This window comes from Bos indicus, chromosome 19 (assembly GCF_029378745.1).
Source record: "Bos indicus isolate NIAB-ARS_2022 breed Sahiwal x Tharparkar chromosome 19, NIAB-ARS_B.indTharparkar_mat_pri_1.0, whole genome shotgun sequence".
Lineage (NCBI taxonomy): Eukaryota > Metazoa > Chordata > Mammalia > Artiodactyla > Bovidae > Bos > Bos indicus.
The window spans coordinates 6,322,642-6,342,523 of record NC_091778.1 but is presented as its reverse complement, the minus strand read 5'-3'; the positions used below and the strand labels follow the sequence as shown (position 1 = coordinate 6,342,523).

The window sequence follows — 19,882 nt, the reverse complement described above, 5'->3', positions numbered from 1 at the left end:
GGCGGGATCAAGCCTCAGGAGTCTCCCTGGAAATTCTCCAGCATCTACCCCCAAAACCAGAGTCTGCCTACTTTCTGCTTTGTGCTTTCACCTACACCTCTGACTTTATGGGGGGCTGTCCCCCACTACCTCTCTCTGAAAAAAGAGTTACCTTACAGCTCCAGTTAATAATTCTTGGGTGTGACAGTGTTTAAACCTACAAACTCCTTTGGAAATCCTCTAGCCTGCCTGAATAGGTTTTTCCGGCCACATGTGATTGTTCAGAGCCTCCCAACCATGAGAGGCAGGAGATGTTCGAAACTGTCTAAACACAGATTCCTTTGAGTAGTTAAAAGATTGATTAGAAATTGTATTGGTGAAGGGTTTTTCACTTATTGGGCCAATGTTTGCTGCTAAGTCTCCATACCCCTTACCTACTGTGTCCTTGGCAGTGTATTGATTGATATAATGGGTGTAGAGAAATGTAAGTAGTAGCCTCAATGTTTGTAACCTTGGACGCTTGAGTTAATTCTTTTCTTGATTGAGCCCACCTCACCTTTGCCCTACAGGAATGCAACTCTATCCAATGCTTTTTGGAGGCTGGCGCCTGACTTTAGAATAATCGCCTGACTTTGGAATAATCACTTTTAGAGAAAAATAAGTTGCTTAAAATGTTAACAGGCCTCCTGGCCAGAAGATGATATAAATCACCTGAACTTTTGCATGTAAGTTTGAAAGCCTGGCTTCGATTAGAACCAGGAACTGCTGTCCTTGCATGACTCCATCCCTTCCCCCATTATCCTCTATGCACAACTTAAGGTATAAACTACTTTGAAAAATAAAGTACACCCCTTTTTTGTTCACCGAAATTTGGTCTCCCCATGTCATTCTTTCTTTCACCTTCTGGCTGAATTTTTCCTCTGAGGCGGGGAAGCTTGTCAAGCCTACTAATTTTCCTGGGCTTCTAAGATCCGACCGGGGAGGCCTTAGTGTCTCCTCTCCTTCGGGAGGACAGGAGGACGCCTGTGGCATTCGTAGGTGATGTTAATTCCCTGCTTTGGAATTTTATTCAGCCTCTTTTCTTCACTGAATTTTCCTACTGAGCTATCCTTATTTCAGCCGCTTTTCTCCACTAAATTTCCTCACTGAGCTATCCTCATTCTATTACTCTTTATATCCTTAATTAACGTTTAATTAAGCAATTGTTTCCTGATCTTCGCCTACGCCGTCTCTCCTTCGAATACCCTGGATCAGCCGGGGCTGGACCCCGGCAAGCAACAGTTAGAACTGGACATGGAACAACAGACTGGTTCCAAATGGGGAAAGGAGTATGTCAAGGCTGTATCAGAGAAGGCAATGGCACCCCACTCCAGTACTCCTGCCTGGAACATCCCATGGACGGAGGAGCCTGGTAGGCTGCAGTCCATGGGGTCGCTAAGAGTCAGACATGACTGAGTGACTTCACTTTCACTTTTCACTTTCATGCACTGGAGACGGAAATGGCAACCCACTCCAGTGTTCTTGCCTGGAGAATCCCAGGGACGGCGGAGCCTGGTGGGCCACCGTCTATGGGGTCACACAGAGTCAGACACGACTGAAGCGACTTAGCAGCAGCAGCAAGGCTGTATATTGTCACCCTGCTTATTTAACTTATATGCAGAGTACACCATGAGAATCATTGGGCTGGATGAAGCACAAGCTGGAATCAAGATTTCTGGGAGAAATACCAATAACCTCAGATATGCAGATGACACCACTCGTATGGCAGAAAGTGAAGAACTAAAGAGCCTCTTGATGAAAGTGAAAGAGGGGAGTGAAAAAGTTGGCTTAAAGCTCAACATTCAGAAAACTAAGATCATGGCATCCAGTCCCATCACTTCATGGCAAATAGATGGGGAAACACGTAAACAGTGACAGACTTTATTTTGGGGGGCTCCAAAATCACTGCATGAAATTAAAAGACACTTGCTTCTTGGTAGAAAAGTTATGACCAACCTAGTAACCTCTGCTTACTTAAAAGCAGAGACATTACTTTGCTAACAAAGGTCCACCTAGTTAAAGCTATGGTTTTCCCAGTAGTCATGTATGGATGTGAGAGCTGGACTATAAAGAAAGCTGAACACTGAAGAATTGATGCTTTTGAACTGTCGTGTTGGAGAAGACTCTTGAGAGTCCCCTGATCTGCAAGGAGATCCAACCAGTGCATCCTAAAGGAAATCAGTCCTGAATATTCATTGGAAGGACTGATGCTGAAGCTGAAACTCCAATATTTTGGCCACCTGATGTGAAGAGCTGAAGACTCTGATGCTGGCAAAGATTGAAGGCAGGAGAAGGGGACGACAGAGGATGAGATGGTTGGATGGTCTCACTGATTCAATGGACATGAGTGTGAGTAAACTCCGAGAGTTGGTGATGGACAGGGAGGCCTGGCATGCTGCAGTCCATGGGATCGCAAGGAGTAGGACACAACTTTGCAACTGAACTGAACTGAAGCCCATCAGCAATGCAACTCATTTGTCTTGAAGTTGCAAGGATAGCAACATGCAAGCCACAGCCCAAACCAGTGGGAAACAACAGATAATTGCTTCAAAGAAGCAGTTCTAGGCTTCTTGAAAGGAGATAATTAGACCAACAGCTTACTGCTCACACAAGTTTCCTGAGACTGACTGCCCTCTGCTTGGTAAGCAATGCAATCCTATGTACCCCTTGTCCTAAATGCTTATGACAGTATGCCTAATAAGCCAAGGCCTCTGCTTTTATGGCATATACATGTTTCATTGGGAGATAATAAAAATGGAAACAACATGAGCTAGTTTCAGATACCGAAAGGTAACAGATCATATGTGACTAGACAGGAGATTTAATTTAAATTCCAGCTAAGATCCACATAATAGATGAGCCAGGAGAAAAACAGGGACCCAGAATTCCAGGTGGAGAACAGGTATCAAGGCAGCAAAAAGTTTGGAGAGTTTACAGAACAAAAAGAGTGTGGCAGTATCATGGCGGATGGGGAGAGAAAAATGAAGTCAGAGAAGCAGGTAGGGTCTTAGAATCTTAGGGGTCATTGTAAGGAATATGAATTTTTGCTTGATCTTATTTCATACAATCTGACTATTCTCAGAAGACCTGCATTTGCTTTTTGCCTTATCTCTTATCTTTAACTTCTGCTCACTCTAGGTAGGCTGACTGAACCCTAGCCTGAATTATGTCAAAATGTCAGTCAGGCCATCTGAGATATAATCAATCTGGGGGAAGGGGTTACTACAAAATGAAAATATAAAGCTCCTTGTTAAAAAAAAAAAAAATTATTAACAATTTCAAGATAGTGACAGCAGAGCATTAAACTAAGTACATGGTCCAACTAAGTAAGGGGCCTGTTTAAGAGCAAGGCCCTGTGTGACTGACTGCACAGTGCACAAACCCATGAGGCTGGCACTGATCTTGAAAACCATTACTTGAAAAAAAATGGCTTTTACTGATAAATGACTTCTGTTTTCATTTCACCTTAACTGTCAATCATATAAACTTATTCAAGACCTTTTAAATGGAGTAGCCTTTCAAATATGTTAGTTAAAAGAAGCTGCCAGGAAGTAAGAAACTAGCATATTCAGACTTACTGAGAGAACGTTATGCCACTATCCTGCACTAAATGGAAAACATAATGAACACAGTAAACATACTAAACACATAGTAAAGATACTAAAAAATGTAATTACAAACCAAATTTTAAAAACAATACATCTTTATAATCTTTGAATCTTCAGAAAGCCTAAAAAACCAATAATCGGATAAGAAAACATCATGACTATCAAACCATTTTTTTCCCCATTTTTCCTTCTTTTCCTACCTTCACCTATTTCACTCAACTGTCACCCCTCCTAAATGGTTTGTATGAAAAATAACCTACTATTTTACCTACTATGTAAAATTGGACATGATCAAGCAAGAAGAGATAAGAAAGCCTTCTTCAGCGATCAATGCAAAGAAATAGAGGAAAACAACAGAATGGGAAAGACTAGGGATCTCTTCAAGAAAATCAGAGATACCAAAGGAACATTTCATGCAAAGATGGGCTCGATAAAGGACAGAAATGGTATGGACCTAACAGAAGCAGAAGATATTAAGAAGAGATGGCAAGAATACACAGAAGAACTGTACAAAAAAGATCTTCACGACCCAGATAATCACGATGGTGTGATCACTGACCTAGAGCCAGACATCCTGGAATGTGAAGTCAAGTGGGCCTTAGAAAGCATCACTACGAACAAAGCTAGTGGAGGTGATGGAATTCCAGTTGAGCTATTCCAAATCCTGAAAGATGATGCTGTGAAAGTGCTGCACTCAATATGCCAGCAAATTTGGAAAACTCAGCAGTGGCCACAGGACTGGAAAACGTCAGTTTTCATTCCAATCCCAAAGAAAGGCAATGCCAAAGAAGGCTCAAACTACCGCACAACTGCACTCATCTCACACGCTAGTAAAGTAATGCTCAAAATTCTCCAAGCCAGGCTTCAGCAATACATGAACCGTGAACTTCCTGATGTTCAAGCTGGTTTTAGAAAAGGCAGAGGAACCAGAGAACAAATTGCCAACATCCGCTGGATCATGGAAAAAGCAAGAGAGTTCCAGAAAAACATCTATTTCTGCTTTATTGACTATGCCAAAGCCTTTGACTGTGTGGATCACAATAAACTGTGGAAAATTCTGAAAGAGATGGGAATACCAGACCACCTGATCTGCCTCTTGAGAAACCTATATGCAGGTCAGGAAGCAACAGTTAGAACTGGACATGGAACAACAGACTGGTTCCAGATAGGAAAAGGAGTACATCAAGGCTGTATATTGTCACCCTGCTTATTTAACTTATATGCAGAGTACATGATGAGAAATGCTGGACTGGAAGAAACACAAACTGGAATCGAGATTGCCAGGAGAAATATCAATAACCTCAGATATGCAGATGACACCACCCTTATGGCAGAAAGTGAAGAGGAACCAAAAAGTCTCTTGATGAAAGTGAAAGTGGAGAGTGAAAAAGTTGGCTTAAAGCTCAACATTCAGAAAACGAAGATCATGGCATCCGGTCCCATCACTTTCTGGGAAATAGATGGGGAAACAGTGGAAACAGTGTCAGACTTTATTTTTCTGGGCTCCAAAATCACTACAGATGGTGACTGCACCCATGAAATTAAAAGACGCTTACTCCTTGGAAGGAAAGTTATGACCAACCTAGATAGCATCAAAAGCAGACACATTATTTTGCCAACAAAGGTTCATCTAGTCAAGGCTATTGTTCTTCCTGTGGTCATGTATGGATGTGAGAGTTGGACTGTGAAGAAGGCTGAGCGCCGAAGAATTGATGGCTTTTGAACTGTGGTGTTGGAGAAGACTCTTGAGAGTCCCTTGGACTGCAAGGAGATCCATTCTGAAGGAGATCAGCCTTGGGATTTCTTTGAAAGGAATGATGCTAAAGCTGAAACTCCAGTACTTTGGCCACCTCATGCGAAGAGTTGACTCATTGGAAAAGACTCTGATGCTGGGAGGGATTGGGGGCAGGAGGAGAAGGGTACGACAGAGGATGAGATGGCTGGATGGCATCACTGACTCGACAGACGGGAGTCTCAGTGAACTCCAGGAGTTGGTGATGGACAGGGAGGCCTGGCGTGCTGTGATTCATGAGGTCGCAAAGAGTTGGACACGACTGAGCGACTGATCTGATCTAATCTGATAGGTAACTAGAAAGGGTTCATAAGATCCAATTATTTGTTGCTAAAAAATGATATTACAAATTAAATGTGCCAAGTCTGAGATATCAGTCCAGTCCCTGATGTTTTAAGTTTGAAATAAACATCTCTACCTCCAGGAAAGGGCTGCACTAGCCTTGCCCTGGGTGTCCGCATTTCATTCATGGTAGAAGCCATTACTTAGCATTATTTATCAGAATGATTTATGCAACATCACAAGCATATTCAGGCTCATTAAGAACTGCAGTCAACACTGTTCTACTGCTATCAAGATTACTGTACCTTGGAAAAGAGTAATTTCATTTGCAATTAATTATAAGCAAAAATCCAAAACAAAGACATTATTATTGACAAATTTATGCTGCTACCTGTTGATATATTGAAGGGTTGCCTGGAAAAAAGAATAGTCAAAGGGAATGCTTTGTTGGTTTCAGTGACATTAACATTTGCATGGGGTTTGAGTCTATGCTGTAAGGAATTTAAAATATGACACGTTTTAACGTAATAGAGATGACAATCTAGTGTAAGAACTAAGGTCGTTACAGATAAAAAAAAAAAAAAAAAACTGGCAAACATTCTCATAACACAAGAATAAATTTTCAGAATCAAAGAATCTTGAAATTTTTGTGCCAAAGTAGAAGAGTCAGAAGATACTTTTTTTTTATTTTTTGGTTTGTAATTTTCTGGCCCTGTGACCACAAGTTAATCAATTATTCTTTCAAGGTGACCATCATCACTCACCTGGACTACTGCAATTGCCTCCTAACTGTTCTATTTTTTTTTTGCTCTCTTCCCCTTAGTCCACTCTCCATTCCAAAACCAGCATCTTTTTAAAAATGGGAATCCGATTTCACTTGTAAGCTTCATATTATTTTTAGAATAAAATACAAACCCTTGATACTCCAGTTAAAAAAATAAATAAATAAATAAACCTTGGACGTGGCTTAAGAGGTTCTATTACCTGGCCCTGTATACCTGCTCTGACCCATCTATCACTCTTCTTCCTGCTCACAATGCTAGGAACACACTGGCCTCCTTTTTGTTTTTCAGTGGTAAGTAGCTCTTTCTTGCCTACCTGCCTTTGCATGACTTAGAATTGTCATTGGTAGGTTGCTCCTTATCATCACCCTGGACTAAGCTCAAATAGACCTTTCTTTAGTGCCCCTCCTCTTGACTTTCAATCACACTGTACTGATTGTTATCTGAAACTCTTGTGTATCTGTTACTTGCCTTTCTCCTGAGTCCCTTCAGTAAAAGGACACATTCTATAACTGATCTTCTTTGACTTTCTCTGTGCTGTAGCCCCAGTAGGTAGAACGATGTCTGGCCCACAGTAGTACAATAAATAAAATGTTGAATGATTTGAAGTCATTTAACTTCTCAGGATTTCAGTTTTTTCATCCACAAAATGGGTATAATTATAACTACTCTGGACATTAGCAATAAAGTATCTTCATATATACTGTTACGATTTTTATTTTACAAGTAAGGCCGCTAAGTTTTAAAGAGGTCAAATAACTGGCCTAACGACACAAGGCCATAGTGAGGACCCGGGTATGAATCTAGACCTGTGTAACCTCGGAATCTGATCTCTAATAGTTGCTTGCAGGATGCTTCCTTTCATTACGGCAAAATCGGCTATGCAGTCCGCCCCAGCTTGGTCTGCAGGACAACTGAAAAAACCTATTATATCCCCCGTGCGTTTATTTTTCAAGATAAGCAGTCCATTCCCTTCAACCCCTCCTTAAATGATCCTCACATCCCGGTCACCATCCTCTCAAAAACCAGTCTGACGACGTCTCTCCCGTCCCAGAACTGGTTAATTTTCACTGGGCAAGTGGTTAAGGGACACGAGACCAACAGAAGCCGATTCGCAGGAGCTGAGAAAATAAAGGTGTGCGAGGGTCCAAGCGGGCTGTGGTTGACACAGGAAGGCTTCCTGGGAGAGGTAATTCTTGAGCCCAAACCCAGGACACCGATAGCGGACCTGCCACCAAGGGCCCGCGCGGGACACGGCCGCGGGCAGCCGCCAGGGCGAGACAAAGCCTGCTGGGGGCTGGAAATTTCAGGGACACAAGCCATGTGATGATGGAGTGCACGCGGAGGAGCGCGAGGCGTTTTCCTGAAAGTGAGTTAAACAAATACTGGAGGAAAGCGAAGTGGGAGGAACAGTTATTAACAAAATCGCGAACTTACCCGGCCACCGGGCCTCCGTAGCCCGACCGCAAAAGCGGCTACCTGAGAGCCGTAGCCTAGGCAGCGGCGGGCTCAACCCAGAGCTCGCGAGACCGAGGAGGCCTCGCGAGATCCGCCCCCTTGCCCCTGACAGGCGGACGCGCTTTCCGGGCGTCATGGGAGGGCTCTGGCGTCCGGCTTGGAGACGCGTCGTTTTCTGCGGGTGGTCTTGGAGCCACCTTGGGCGCCCAACCCGGGCTGCTGAGAGGGCAGAGCCGTGTCTCCGGCCGGGGAGGAGCGGGCCGGCGGGTACTGAGCAGGGACTGAGGCGGCTTGGGACATGGAGGCGCCCGAGCCCGGCGGAGCAGCCGGCTCGGCGGCCGAAGAGCACGAACCCCTACACGCGCTCGCAGGAGGAGGACTGGCGGCGGCGGAACAAGACGGTCCTCACCTACATGGCCGCGGCGGCGGTGGGCATGCTGGGCGCGTCCTACGCCGCCGTGCCCCTTTACCGGCTCTACTGCCAGGTAGGGCTGGCGCGGCCCGCCGGGCGGCCCTTCTGGAGGGGCGGAGGGCCGGGGCGGCTCCCTAGACCTCGAGGCTCCGCGGGCCCCGGTGGAGGACTGTCCCAGAGGAAAACGGGCCTTGAAGTTCATCAGGAAAGCTAGTGAAAGAGCTGCCGGTCCAACTCGAGCTCTTGTGTTCTTGCCCGGACCCCACTGCCGAGTGAAATTCCCTGCTCTCAGAGCTGACACCCGAAAGGTCTGCAGCCTACACTCATGTATCCAGCCATCTCCTGCTGCTCACACGCCTGCCTGCTTTTAAAATGTAATTTATGTTAACACTTTCCCTCTGTGAAACACATACAGGTTCTGTGCAAAGGTTAACCCTGGAAACGGGAGTTGCTTCCTACTTATGCTTCAACTGGGAGTAGCTTTTTATCTGTACAAACTACTGTGATTTAGGACTTTGTATAGATGACTTAGGACTTCGAGGCTTTTCCCGTTTGTTAATATGTAACTGTAATGTCCTTCCTCCGAGCTCCCTTTTAGATCAGAAACTCCAGTGCAACAGCATCATTACCTGAGAGGGGAACTTGAGTACAGATTGTTGGATCCAACTCCAGAACTGGGTAATCAGGAACTCTGGGGCCCAGCAATGTGTATTTTAATAAGTTCCATAGCAGATTGTGATGCAGACTTAATGTTTGAGAACCGCAGGTACAGGGCTACTTCACCTGTTACATATCCATGTTTTGCTAAGTTCTTAAGCAGTAGTTTGCTGCTTTGGGCATTAGGTCACCCATGGAGCTTCTTAAACATATCAGGGCTTCCCTACCCCAGAGATTCTGATTAGGAGACCTGGGTAGGGTCCAGGAATTTCTGTTTTAAAACCGTGCCATGAATGAGAGCTACACTTTGGGTTCATTCACTAAGTGAGTAATAGCTGATTCCCAAACTTTGTTGTACATCGGAATCGCCAATAATAATGAAACTGGAATCTAAAGAACTTTTTAGTCTCTTAAACTCATTGGAAAAGACTCTGATGCTGGGAGAGGTTGGGGGCAGGAGGAGAAGGGGACGACAGAGGATGAGATGGCTGGATGGCATCACTGACTTGATGGACGGGAGTCTCAGTGAACTCCAGGAGTTCGTGATGGACAGGGAGGCCTGGCGTGCTGCGATTCATGGGGTCGCAAAGAGTCAGACACGACTGAGCGACTGAACTGAACTGAATATCAGCACTTATATGGGAAGGGGGAGTGGCTTGATTGCTGGAGGATGAGTGTACAATGTGAGTTAATGTTCATCACAAGCTAGCCTGGACCAAGCATAAATCCCCAAACTACCACTGATGAAATCATAAACAGAACTGAATCCAAAACATCTAGTGTAGATCTCCCCAACCACGGGGCATGGGCAGGGGGGGGTGGGTGGGTGATTTTATTTTCCAGGGAATATTTAACAATATCTGAAGACATTTTAGTTGCCACAACCTGGGAGGTGAAGGGGGAGCGTGCTGCCTAGTGGGCAGAGCAGAGAACAGACCCATCCCTCACCCCCGCCAGAAAAACAAAGAATTATCCTATCCAAAGTGTCATTAGTGCCAATGAAACCCTGCCCCAAACTGAAATGAACGACAGATTTCATTCACATGGATGAAAGTGCGGGGCAGGAAAGTAAAAATCTATTGTGGTTTGCAATCCTAAACTTAAATCACAGTTGGATGTTCAGTAGTGACATTTCCAAAAGAACGTCTTTTAATTTTTGGAATCACAGAACTTTAGAGCCCACAATAAGGGATTATGTAAACGACTTCATACACCAAGCTCATTTTATGAGTATAGAAAGTGTAGCCCAAAGAAAGTAAAATTGAGTTTTTGGAGCTACTTAGTGACAGAACTAGACTGGAGCACAGGACATTTTCTTTTCAGGGCCTTTTTCTATTGTTTAATTTTGCAAATCATCACACTAATTTGAAGACTGTATTCAGAGACCGTCAGAAAGAAAACATTCAAGTGACTCAGAATGTTCAGAAACAAGTTACATCTTAAAACGTAGCCTTCTTGAACAGAAGAATAGGCTTGCCCTCTGATTAAACAAGGGTAAATAAAGGCTTGCCCTCTGATGTGTCTCGTAGGGTTATAATGTAGTTTCATAATGTGTGGCAGTTTAGTGAAGCTGATTGACTTGTTTAACAAGCTAAGGTAGTAGTACTGTATTTTGCTGGGAGTCTTCCATAGCCTCAAATTTGGTATTTTTTTCCCAGTATAGTAACAGATTAATTATCCGGAGACCACAGTTCTGGCAACCTCAAGCATCAGAAGAATGATGACCCTGGAAGTAAGGATTTTTTTTTAAGCATCTCTGATAAGGAAATAAGTAATGGCAATGAAGATAGACAAGAAGTGTCAGATACAGATTATCCTGATGCCTTATGATTAGTCCACTGAGTGACCAAAGAGGTTCTCTGATTAACTGATGATACCTATGTAAAAGCTGTACAGTACTAAAAAATACAGAAAACATTTACAGAAACATTTTACCAACATGGCAAAATACTTAACGATGCTTGAGGAGAGCAGACTGTAGAAGTGAGTTTACAAACTAATCTGTCCACTAAAAGTTATGATACAGAAAAGGACCAGATAAGAATGTGGAAAATGGAATTAGTTTTATTGAAATGACAGCATTGTGGGTATATTTTATTTCTATTCATAATAGTTATTATGAAATACTAGCAATAAGGAGAAAGATGTTTAATGAAAAGTTCAGCTAAAAATTCAGAGCTCTGTTATCAGTGGAGAGTCCATTCTCTTTCAGATGATTCATTTTTGATCATTTTTACAACCAGGTAATTACAGAAAAATATGACTTTAACATACATAGACCCTTGACACCCAAAAAGTGGTCAAATCATTAGCACATTCATAGGAAATGGTCAGTGATAGTATATAAACCTTGCTGCTACTGGATTATTGTTTTTAAAATTTTGTTTCATCCAGTAAATAGGTCATCAGCACCTAAAACTACTGTACTTTTGTTTAGCATATTATGCCTTGTTATCTTTTCCTAGACTACTGGACTTGGAGGATCAGCAGTAGCAGGTCATGCGTCAGACCAGATTGAAAACATGGTACCTGTTAAGGATCGCATCATTAAAATCACCTTTAATGCAGATGTGCATGCAAGTCTCCAGTGGAACTTTAGACCTCAGCAAACAGAAATATATGTAAGTACTTAAAGCAATGTTTAAAAGATTGCTTTTTCCAATTTAAAGATTGATTCTTTCATCACTTACTGTTTCACAATTTAGGAAACATTCATCTGAACTTAATTTCAGAATACTGACACATTCCATTACTGTAATTCTTTTATTTCCACAGACTACTTTTTGACAGTGCACTACACCTAATGTAACAAGGTATTCTTTTAAGTTACATGGCGTCATAATAAAAGTTACTTTGGACCAATGGAAAATGTCCTATTTTTATTAGAATCATATTAAGAGTTCACTAAAAAGTTCTCTGGTCACCAATCTTGAGAGTAGGAACAGCTGTCCTGGTGTGTCAGACAGTAAAAAATATGTCTGCAATACGGGAGACCTGGGCTTGATCCCTGGGTTGAGAAGATCCCCTGTAAGGGAATGGCTACCCACTCCAGTATTCTTTCTTGCCTGGAGAATCCCATGAACAGAGGAGCCTGGCGGGCTACAGTCACTGGGGTTTCAAAGAGTCAGACACAACTGAGTGACTAACACTTAAACTTATTTACCCCAGGTAGAGATGATATAAGAAACTGTTGGAAAACATTGGTTACGCTGGAAAGTAGTTTACTGGTTTACATCAAAATATCCCTCTCTCTCGGAGAAGGCAATGGCACCCCACTCCAGTACTCTTGCCTGGAAAATCCCATGGATGGAGGAGCCTGGTAGGCTGCAGACCATGGGGTCACTAGGGTCAGAAACAATTGAGCAACTTCACTTTCACTTTTCACTTTCATGCATTGGAGAAGGAAATGGCAACCCACTCCAGTGTTCTTGCCTGGAGAATCCCAGGGACGAGAATCCCCTGGTGGGCTGCTGTCTATGGGGTCGCAGAGTCGGACACTACTGAAGTGACATAGCAGCAGCAGCAGCAGCAGCATCCCTATCTCTTAAAATAAATTTAAGGATTTTTGAAGTAATCATACTAAAAAGTTATATTCTAGCTCAGAAAGACTATGCACCTTAAAAGTTGCCTAACATCTTGCCTAGAAGATTTAACTGAAATTACCTCATGAACTGAGGAATAACCAGAAAAGTTTAATTGTAACTCTTATTGGAAAACTCTATGAATGTTAGTGCTTTCCCGGGTTAGTAATCCTGACTGAATCTCTTCAGTGATTGAGGGTGTTAAAGATTGTGGTTCTGAGTATTAATTCCAGTCACACAGTAGTATACAAGGTATTAGTGGCTAATCTGGTACATGTGACAGCATCCTTTGGACACTAGTCAGTGTCCAAATACTTTAAAGCTTGCGATTTATTTTATCCATTATTTTCTCTCAAAAGTATTAGTGCTTTTTGGCTAAATAAAATTTCTATTTAGTTGTTTTATTTTGGTCATACATATAATTTACTCTGGTTATAAACTAAGTTTAAGGTTGGTAACGTTCTCTAAAAAGTGAAGTGAAAGTTGCTCAGTCATGTCCAACTCTTTGCAACCCCGTGGACTGTATGTAGCCCGCTACCGTGCTCTGTCCATGGAATTCTCCAAGCAAGAATACTAGAGTGGGTAGCCATTTCTTTCTCTAGGGGATCTTTCCAACCCAGGGATTGAATCCAGGTCTCCTGCACTGTAGGCAGATTCTTTATCGTCTGAGTCACCAAGAGAACGGAAGCCTTTTTCTAAACAGAATCTTTAGTCAGTTTATATAATATTCAGGGTAAGTGTTAAGAATTAAGAAGACTTGGCTGTTCTTGGACACATTTTAAATAACTCATCTGCAGCTTATCACTTCAAGACTTCAGACATATAAGAGAACAATCCGTAATGTATGTGTAGAGCAATGGTTCTCCACTGACATGCAAGTAACATTTGAAGATCAAATGTTCTTGATCTTCAATTTATTTTGCTGACTCTTAAAATTAGATTAGGCATTATGGTCTGAAATGAAAATACTAATTTAGTATGGAGTGCAGATTTGTAAGATTTAAAGTGTTGATAATGTGTATTTTCCTTAAAACAGGTAGTGCCAGGAGAGACAGCACTGGCGTTTTATAAAGCTAAGAATCCTACTGACAAACCAGTAATCGGAATTTCTACATACAATGTTGTACCATTTGAAGCTGGACAGTACTTCAATAAAATACAGGTATAACTAAATGCAAATGTTACAGAATGTGATAAAAGTACATGAGATTGGTACTAAATTTACTGCAGTGTTTTTTTAGAAGATACAAATTTTTGAAAGTTCATTTATTTTAAAATTCAAACTATTTTTTTCATTGCTTATAATAATTATGCAGAGGTTGAGAGCCAAACTATATGGATATCAGTTTTTTTAAGATTAGAAGAATTTGCTGATTCTCTATCTTTAAAAGCAAAACTCAATCAGAGATGAAAGATGCTGTTATCCTATCATAGAATTTAAAGATTATAATTAACAGTATGCTTATTAAAGCCAATAAATGAAGCACAGTTTCTATTCTAGGTAGCAGAATAGAAATACTAATTAATGAATACTTTTCTATAACTTTTAGTGCTTCTGCTTTGAAGAACAAAGGCTTAATCCACAAGAGGAAGTAGATATGCCAGTATTTTTCTACATAGATCCTGAATTTGCTGAAGATCCAAGAATGGTGAATGTTGATCTCATCACTCTTTCTTACACTTTTTTTGAAGCAAAGGAGGGGCATACGTTGCCAGTCCCAGGCTATAATTCAAATCAGCAACTAAGTCCTGCTTCAAATTTGTGATTTTTAAAAAGTCATGTACCTTGTCTTCTTAGAGAAGTATTTAAACTAATATGAAGCCTTCTGTTTTAAATGTTATGTACGGATGGTTCTTTTCTTCCCAACTCATTTATCCTACTTAAAATGTACGACAGTTCAAACCATGTATGTTAGCAGAAACTTGATTCAGCTCCCCTTTAGGTTATCAGCACTTCGTACTTGTAGCAATAAAATTTATTATTATTTCTCAAATAGTTGGTTATTTTCATTACGAATAGTCACTATTCTAAAAGCTCAAAACAAAAGAGTAATCACTGAGCCCTAACAGCTTACCCAAAGACTACATTTTGACTTCAAATCTGACTGTATTTCCCCTTTAAAATCTAGGGCTATTTTACATTCAGAGTACTAAATAAGTACTTTGAAAGTCTGCTACCATGAAATTTAAATAAAATGCATTAAGTATATCTAGTAGGCTTCCAACGTTTCTTGTGATAATTCCAAGTCCCCAGATTTTAAATCATAAGTGGGATTGTGAGGATTTACTAACATTAGAAGTTCTTCTGAAAAAAAAGAAAAAGTTCTTGAACTGTTTTAATAGTAATTCATTTGTCATTATAATTTGTGACAAAGGAAAGTACAAGTTATCCTGAATGTTTTCCAATAGACTTTCTTCCAAAAAGACAAAAACAACCATTTAGTGTTATAAAGAATTGTATTTAAAGGCAACCAATGTAGAATCCAGTGACCTCTTAGGGTAAACCTGAAATACAGTTGAACTACAATCATCAAAGCTTTCACAACTTATAATTCTAAATAAGAGTGTTATTTATAAAGAAGTGCAAATTGACTTTTACATTCAACTTTAGGTAAATAAAGGCACTCAAGTATTCTTCCTGAATCATACAGTTTTTCCATATCAGGCTTTCACTTATTAACAATTATTTTGTACTGAAACAGTCTTCATCTACTCTTACCCCATCTCTTGTGATGATTATAAATGTAGGAAGGCCTGTGAAAACATAAGGTGCTACATTTAACCTGGTTGGCCTCAGTACCATGAATTTTTGTTCTGCCTAAGTTTTAAGGGAATATATGTTACAACCAAGTTCTTCTGAGATAAAGCTTAAGCTGCTGTCAGGAACCCAACTGTGACTCTTCTGTTTAAACCTCATTAATGCAAAGGAAAAATGTTCCACTGTGGTTTTGATGTTTTGGAAGGTCTAACTTGTGGGTCTCAAAGCTGGACAGGGTCCACCTTTTGGAAAACTGGCACCCATAATGCTGCTAGTGAACTGGTCATCCATTTCCACCTGGAGTAAAAAGAAGAGTCAATTATCTCCATCCTTTCCCCTTTCCCCAGTCCTTGATAAGTAGACAGCCACAGTCAAGTAGAGGAAAGGTGGGAATGTACTGCTTCCACATGGCAAGTGTGAAGGGAATAAACATGGTTAATAGGTTACTGGTGGCTGTGTGCATTTATTAGTAAATAAATGGAATGATTAGTAAAGCAACAGAATCCAGACCAACCTAGAATAACAATAAATGGGTTCTACCAGTCCCAGTCACCAAGTATTAACTGTACATAGAATACAAATCTGATTCTATTGCTAAGAATTTTTTTATTGATCAGCTGTTTTTGTTAGCATTAATATTTTTATACCATAAACCGATTTCTGCATTCCCAAGATTTATAATTTTTAGCTAACATGGTCACAAAGAATCTGTCTCATTGATCATTACAATTTGAGTGACATAGGAACTTGTGTAATAACTTCACTCATCAAAGTGTCAGACTGAGATGGCCCTTACAGAACATAAATAATAAATGTAGAAAGTGACAGTTACACTAAAATCATGTGGGATGTAAGGTGTGTGAGTTGAAGTCTTTACCTCAACAATTACTGTGACTTTGAGCTCCTTTGTGGGGATGAACATCAATCTCTTCATAAACAGCTCTGAAACAAATAAGTCATCATGGTAAATTGATAAATATCATGGTTATAGATCAATTTCAATGTACTATTTTGGCTTTTAACTGCCATCATCTTAAAGCAAAAATCTGGTGCCATTTTAGGTGTTGAGGCTATATCAATAAATAAAAACAAAGGTCTCTGCCCTGAAGCTTACATTATAAAAACTACTTTAGATCCTAATGCTGCTGTTCCCATGCATCTTACAAATATGTATCTTATATAACCATCATATAATTTAATGAGAAATATGGCTCAAATTTAGACAGCTTGCTTTCTGCTTTAAAAAAAAAAAAAGCAAAAATTGTTCAGCTTTCCCTGGCTTAAACATTAAAAATTAATATTCTAGCTTATTTAACCCCTGTCTTCTTTGTACTTTGTATATAGTCATTTTTCTGTGATAGTCTTCATTTGTCTTAACGTATGTCTATAGATAGAAAATATCTATACCTACAAATATGGCATTAATATACACAGTATAGCAACACATGACTAAGAAAAAAAACTCATAAAAATCAAAGCACTTTGAAGACATAATCGCTAACTTCAAGAAGTGCCAGCATGGTCCAGAAATTTTAATGTTTCTCAGTTTTGTCTTTCATTTTCCACAGAAATATTTTAGCCTCCTTCACGCTACTCAGATCTCTGACGCCCCTCCTCTCGGTTGGAAAAACCTAATATCTTAACAAATTAAATGTCTACGTGGAAACCTGATGTTACCATCACCAAATCTTCAAATCTGTTTTCATCTGCACCATCATCTACTTTTATGATCCTATCTATTAACCCCTGGCTTCTTGAACACTTCACTCAGTCTCCCTCCCTGAGTCTTCAACCTCTCATTCTCTACTAAATCTTACCCCTCAGGATTCACAGATGTTCCAGCATTTCCCATTTTACAAAATAATACAGTCCTTTATCCGATGTCTACTTAATTGCGTCAGTAATACTCTAGCTGCCAGACCACTTTCCCCAAGTCCTTCATGTTTAAGTTTCTTTGTAAGCTGCCTGTGCACCATCTACTTCATCCCTTTTTAATGCACTGAGATTTGCCTCTGTCCCTGTCAACTTCTACTGAATCACTCAAGATTATCTGTCACTTAGTCCATTGTCTAGTGTTGAGTCCTTGTCTGTCTTCAACGACGTTCATCGCATTTGTGCACTCCCTTCTTTTTGTTTCCAAACTGCGATTTCCACATCTGGGGATAGGTTCTGTGTTGTTCTCTTTGTTCCTGACTTTTCCATTTCTCTCCCCAGTGCCTGCAACAGATTCCCAAACTTGTCACTACACTAAAAACTGCAGGTCTTAATTTGAATGTCACTTCTCAGGCTTTCTCTAACCCCCAATTAGTTCTTTCTGTTATATATTGTCAAGTCAGTATCTTTCATACTATTAACACAAACTGCAAATACATGTTTGCCTGCTGATTTAATTTCTGCCTCCTTATTAGATTTGCCCTCCATTAGGTTCAACGTTATAAATTAGGCACCAATCATTTTCCCTTGTACATAGTCAATTTTCAGTCATATGTCAAATGAGTGAATTGTGTATGTATATGTATGTATATTCATAAGTACTATAATCTGTGTTCTGCTGGAGTAGAAATTCTTAACCTGGGGTTCATGGACAACCAGTGATGTGATAATCCCAGGACTTTTCATGTAAGATTTTATGCTTTCCTTAGGGAGAAGTTCCCTGGATCTCATGTAGCATTTAAAGAGATTGAGACACCCTACCAGGCAGAAAGTAAGAACTCAGTGGCGGTGGTAGTTCTTCAGTCCTTAAGTCATGTCCGACCCTTTGTCACACTATGGACTGCAGCATGCCAGGCTTCCCTGTCCTCCAGTATCTTCCACAGTTTGCTCAAGTTCATATCCATTGAGTTGGTGATGCTATGTAACCATTTCATCCTCTCCTGCCTTCTTCTCCTCCTGTCCTCAATCTTTCCCAGCATCAGGGTCTTTTCCAGTGAGTTGGCTCTTTGCATCAGGTGGCTAAAGTTTTGGAGCTTCAGCTTCAGCATCAGTCCTTCCGATGAATATTCAGGGTTGATTTCCTTTAGAATTGACTGGTTTGATCTCCTTGCAGTCCAAAGGACTCTCAAAAGTCTTCTCCAGCACCACAATGTGAAAGCGTCACGAGCTTTCAAAGTGGTAGGGAGTCCCCAAACTTCACCTCTCCAGCTTCTTGCTATTTCTTACCTTTAACATCTCCTACACCACCACAACTACTTATAACTATCTCATAATTAACTAGATTATAATAATCTGCTTCCTATTTGCTTGGAGAAACTGATTAAAAAAACATGCGTTCTTGAGACACCATACCTAGTTTAACTAGTTTCTAATTCCTTAAACCACTAACATATTCAGTGATACTTTATCAAGCAGAATGAAAGTTTCACAATCCTGTTAGGAAAAAATATTTAATGAACTCCTAAGCTTATTGTAATAAGCCTGGGACTGCATAGTGGCTGCCTGTTTAAGATGAGACAGGTTCTGCAGGCCTGCTTCATTCACTTACAAATCATTCCAAAACATCGCTACACTGAGGGTGTGAACCAGGGGGTCAGGATCAAAAACTCAAATGCCTGCACATGTCAAGCAGATCAGATGAAGGTATGTGGGGGCCTTGTGAACTGAGACAGTGCAGCCCCATACTATTGCTAGCGTGTAAAAATGCGGGCTTGGCACAGTTGTCATATCAACAACCATCCAGAGGTTCAGATAGTTAGTGAAATATCCCATCTTTTAACTTGGCAATTAATTTTTATGTGCATATTTAAAATTCACATAGGTCAAACAAAACACAGTTGCAGGCAAGATAAAGCCTGTAGGCTGCTAGTTTCTAAACAATCATTTCTATAAAAAAGCTTTAATCATTTTAAACAATTTTGGCGGTAACTTTCAGTTAGTCAAAATATATTAAAACTAATGAGCCTGTGTTCATGCTCAGTTGTGTCTGACTCTGTGACCCCACGGACTGTAGCTCTCCAGGCACCTCTGTCCATGGAATTCTCCAGGCAAGAATACTGGAGTGGGTTGCCATTTCCTACTCCACTAATGAGGTTACCATCCCATAAATATTTATATACACTTGACCAATATGAAATCACAATACTGCTTTAAGGATTCCAAGTTAAAAAGTAATTTTTACATTAATAAGCACACTATTGTCATAGGTAGTGAAGATTAAAAACAAGTCCTTATGTAAGTTTTTTTCTGGCATTAGTCAAAGAACAACTAAAATATCCATCAACGTGGTACTTAAGAGTCATCAATCAGTGAATACTGCCTTTCTCGAGCTGGAAAGAATCTGACTTTCTTCCAAGGCATCTATAAGGAAGACACTAATGCACATGATGGTTCTGCTTATTTCTTAGTGTGCAACCCCAGTGTTTTTAAGTCACAAGGTCAAGAATGACAAGACCAACATTAAGAGCAACAGCCACCACAAAATCTCATAAATCACTTTTATGTAAGGTCATTGATTTCTGCTAAGGCCTAAACAAAGTTAATGTATAACCAAACCCTGTGAGCTGTGCTACCAAAGGGAACCAAGACAAAAAATATAATC

General features: G+C 40.6%; 3 protein-coding genes across 9 annotated transcripts in view; 1 reads left to right on the top strand and 2 right to left on the bottom strand.

Moving 5' to 3' along the window:
- STXBP4 (syntaxin binding protein 4) overlaps window positions 1-8,011 on the bottom strand; it is a 253,383-nt gene extending 245,372 nt beyond the window's left edge. For all 5 annotated transcript variants that reach the window (XM_070772475.1, XM_019981250.2, XM_070772477.1 and 2 more), the window contains exon 1: window positions 7,920-8,011. The gene's annotated coding sequence lies outside the window, so the exon portion shown is untranslated. The remainder of the gene's footprint in view (window positions 1-7,919) is intronic.
- A 16-nt stretch (window positions 8,012-8,027) lies between these two features.
- On the top strand, window positions 8,028-14,584 carry COX11 (cytochrome c oxidase copper chaperone COX11). Its single transcript, XM_019981253.2, has 4 exons — window positions 8,028-8,425; window positions 11,475-11,630; window positions 13,627-13,752; window positions 14,141-14,584. The coding sequence occupies exons 1-4, from the start codon at window positions 8,075-8,077 to the stop codon at window positions 14,354-14,356; spliced, it is 849 nt and encodes a 282-aa protein (XP_019836812.2). The 5' UTR covers window positions 8,028-8,074; the 3' UTR covers window positions 14,357-14,584.
- Window positions 14,585-15,028: 444 nt separating this feature from the next.
- TOM1L1 (target of myb1 like 1 membrane trafficking protein) overlaps window positions 15,029-19,882 on the bottom strand; it is a 61,925-nt gene continuing 57,071 nt past the window's right edge. For all 3 annotated transcript variants that reach the window (XR_011561887.1, XM_019981251.2, XM_019981252.2), the window contains 2 exons: window positions 16,226-16,290; window positions 15,029-15,645 (listed from right to left, as the gene is read on the bottom strand). Coding sequence is in view for 2 of the 3 variants with exons in the window: in XM_019981251.2 (XP_019836810.2) it covers window positions 16,227-16,290 (64 nt within the window). In the remaining variant the exon portion in view is untranslated. The remainder of the gene's footprint in view (window positions 15,646-16,225; window positions 16,291-19,882) is intronic.

Coding starts and splice junctions, on each gene's coding strand:
- COX11 (XM_019981253.2), top strand. CDS start 8,075: ATGGGAGGGCTCTGGCGTCCGGCTTGGAGACGCGTCGTTTTCTGCGGG. Junction 11,631..13,626: donor CTCAGCAAACAGAAATATAT/GTAAGTACTTAA, acceptor TCCTTAAAACAG/GTAGTGCCAGGAGAGACAGC. Junction 13,753..14,140: donor AGTACTTCAATAAAATACAG/GTATAACTAAAT, acceptor TATAACTTTTAG/TGCTTCTGCTTTGAAGAACA.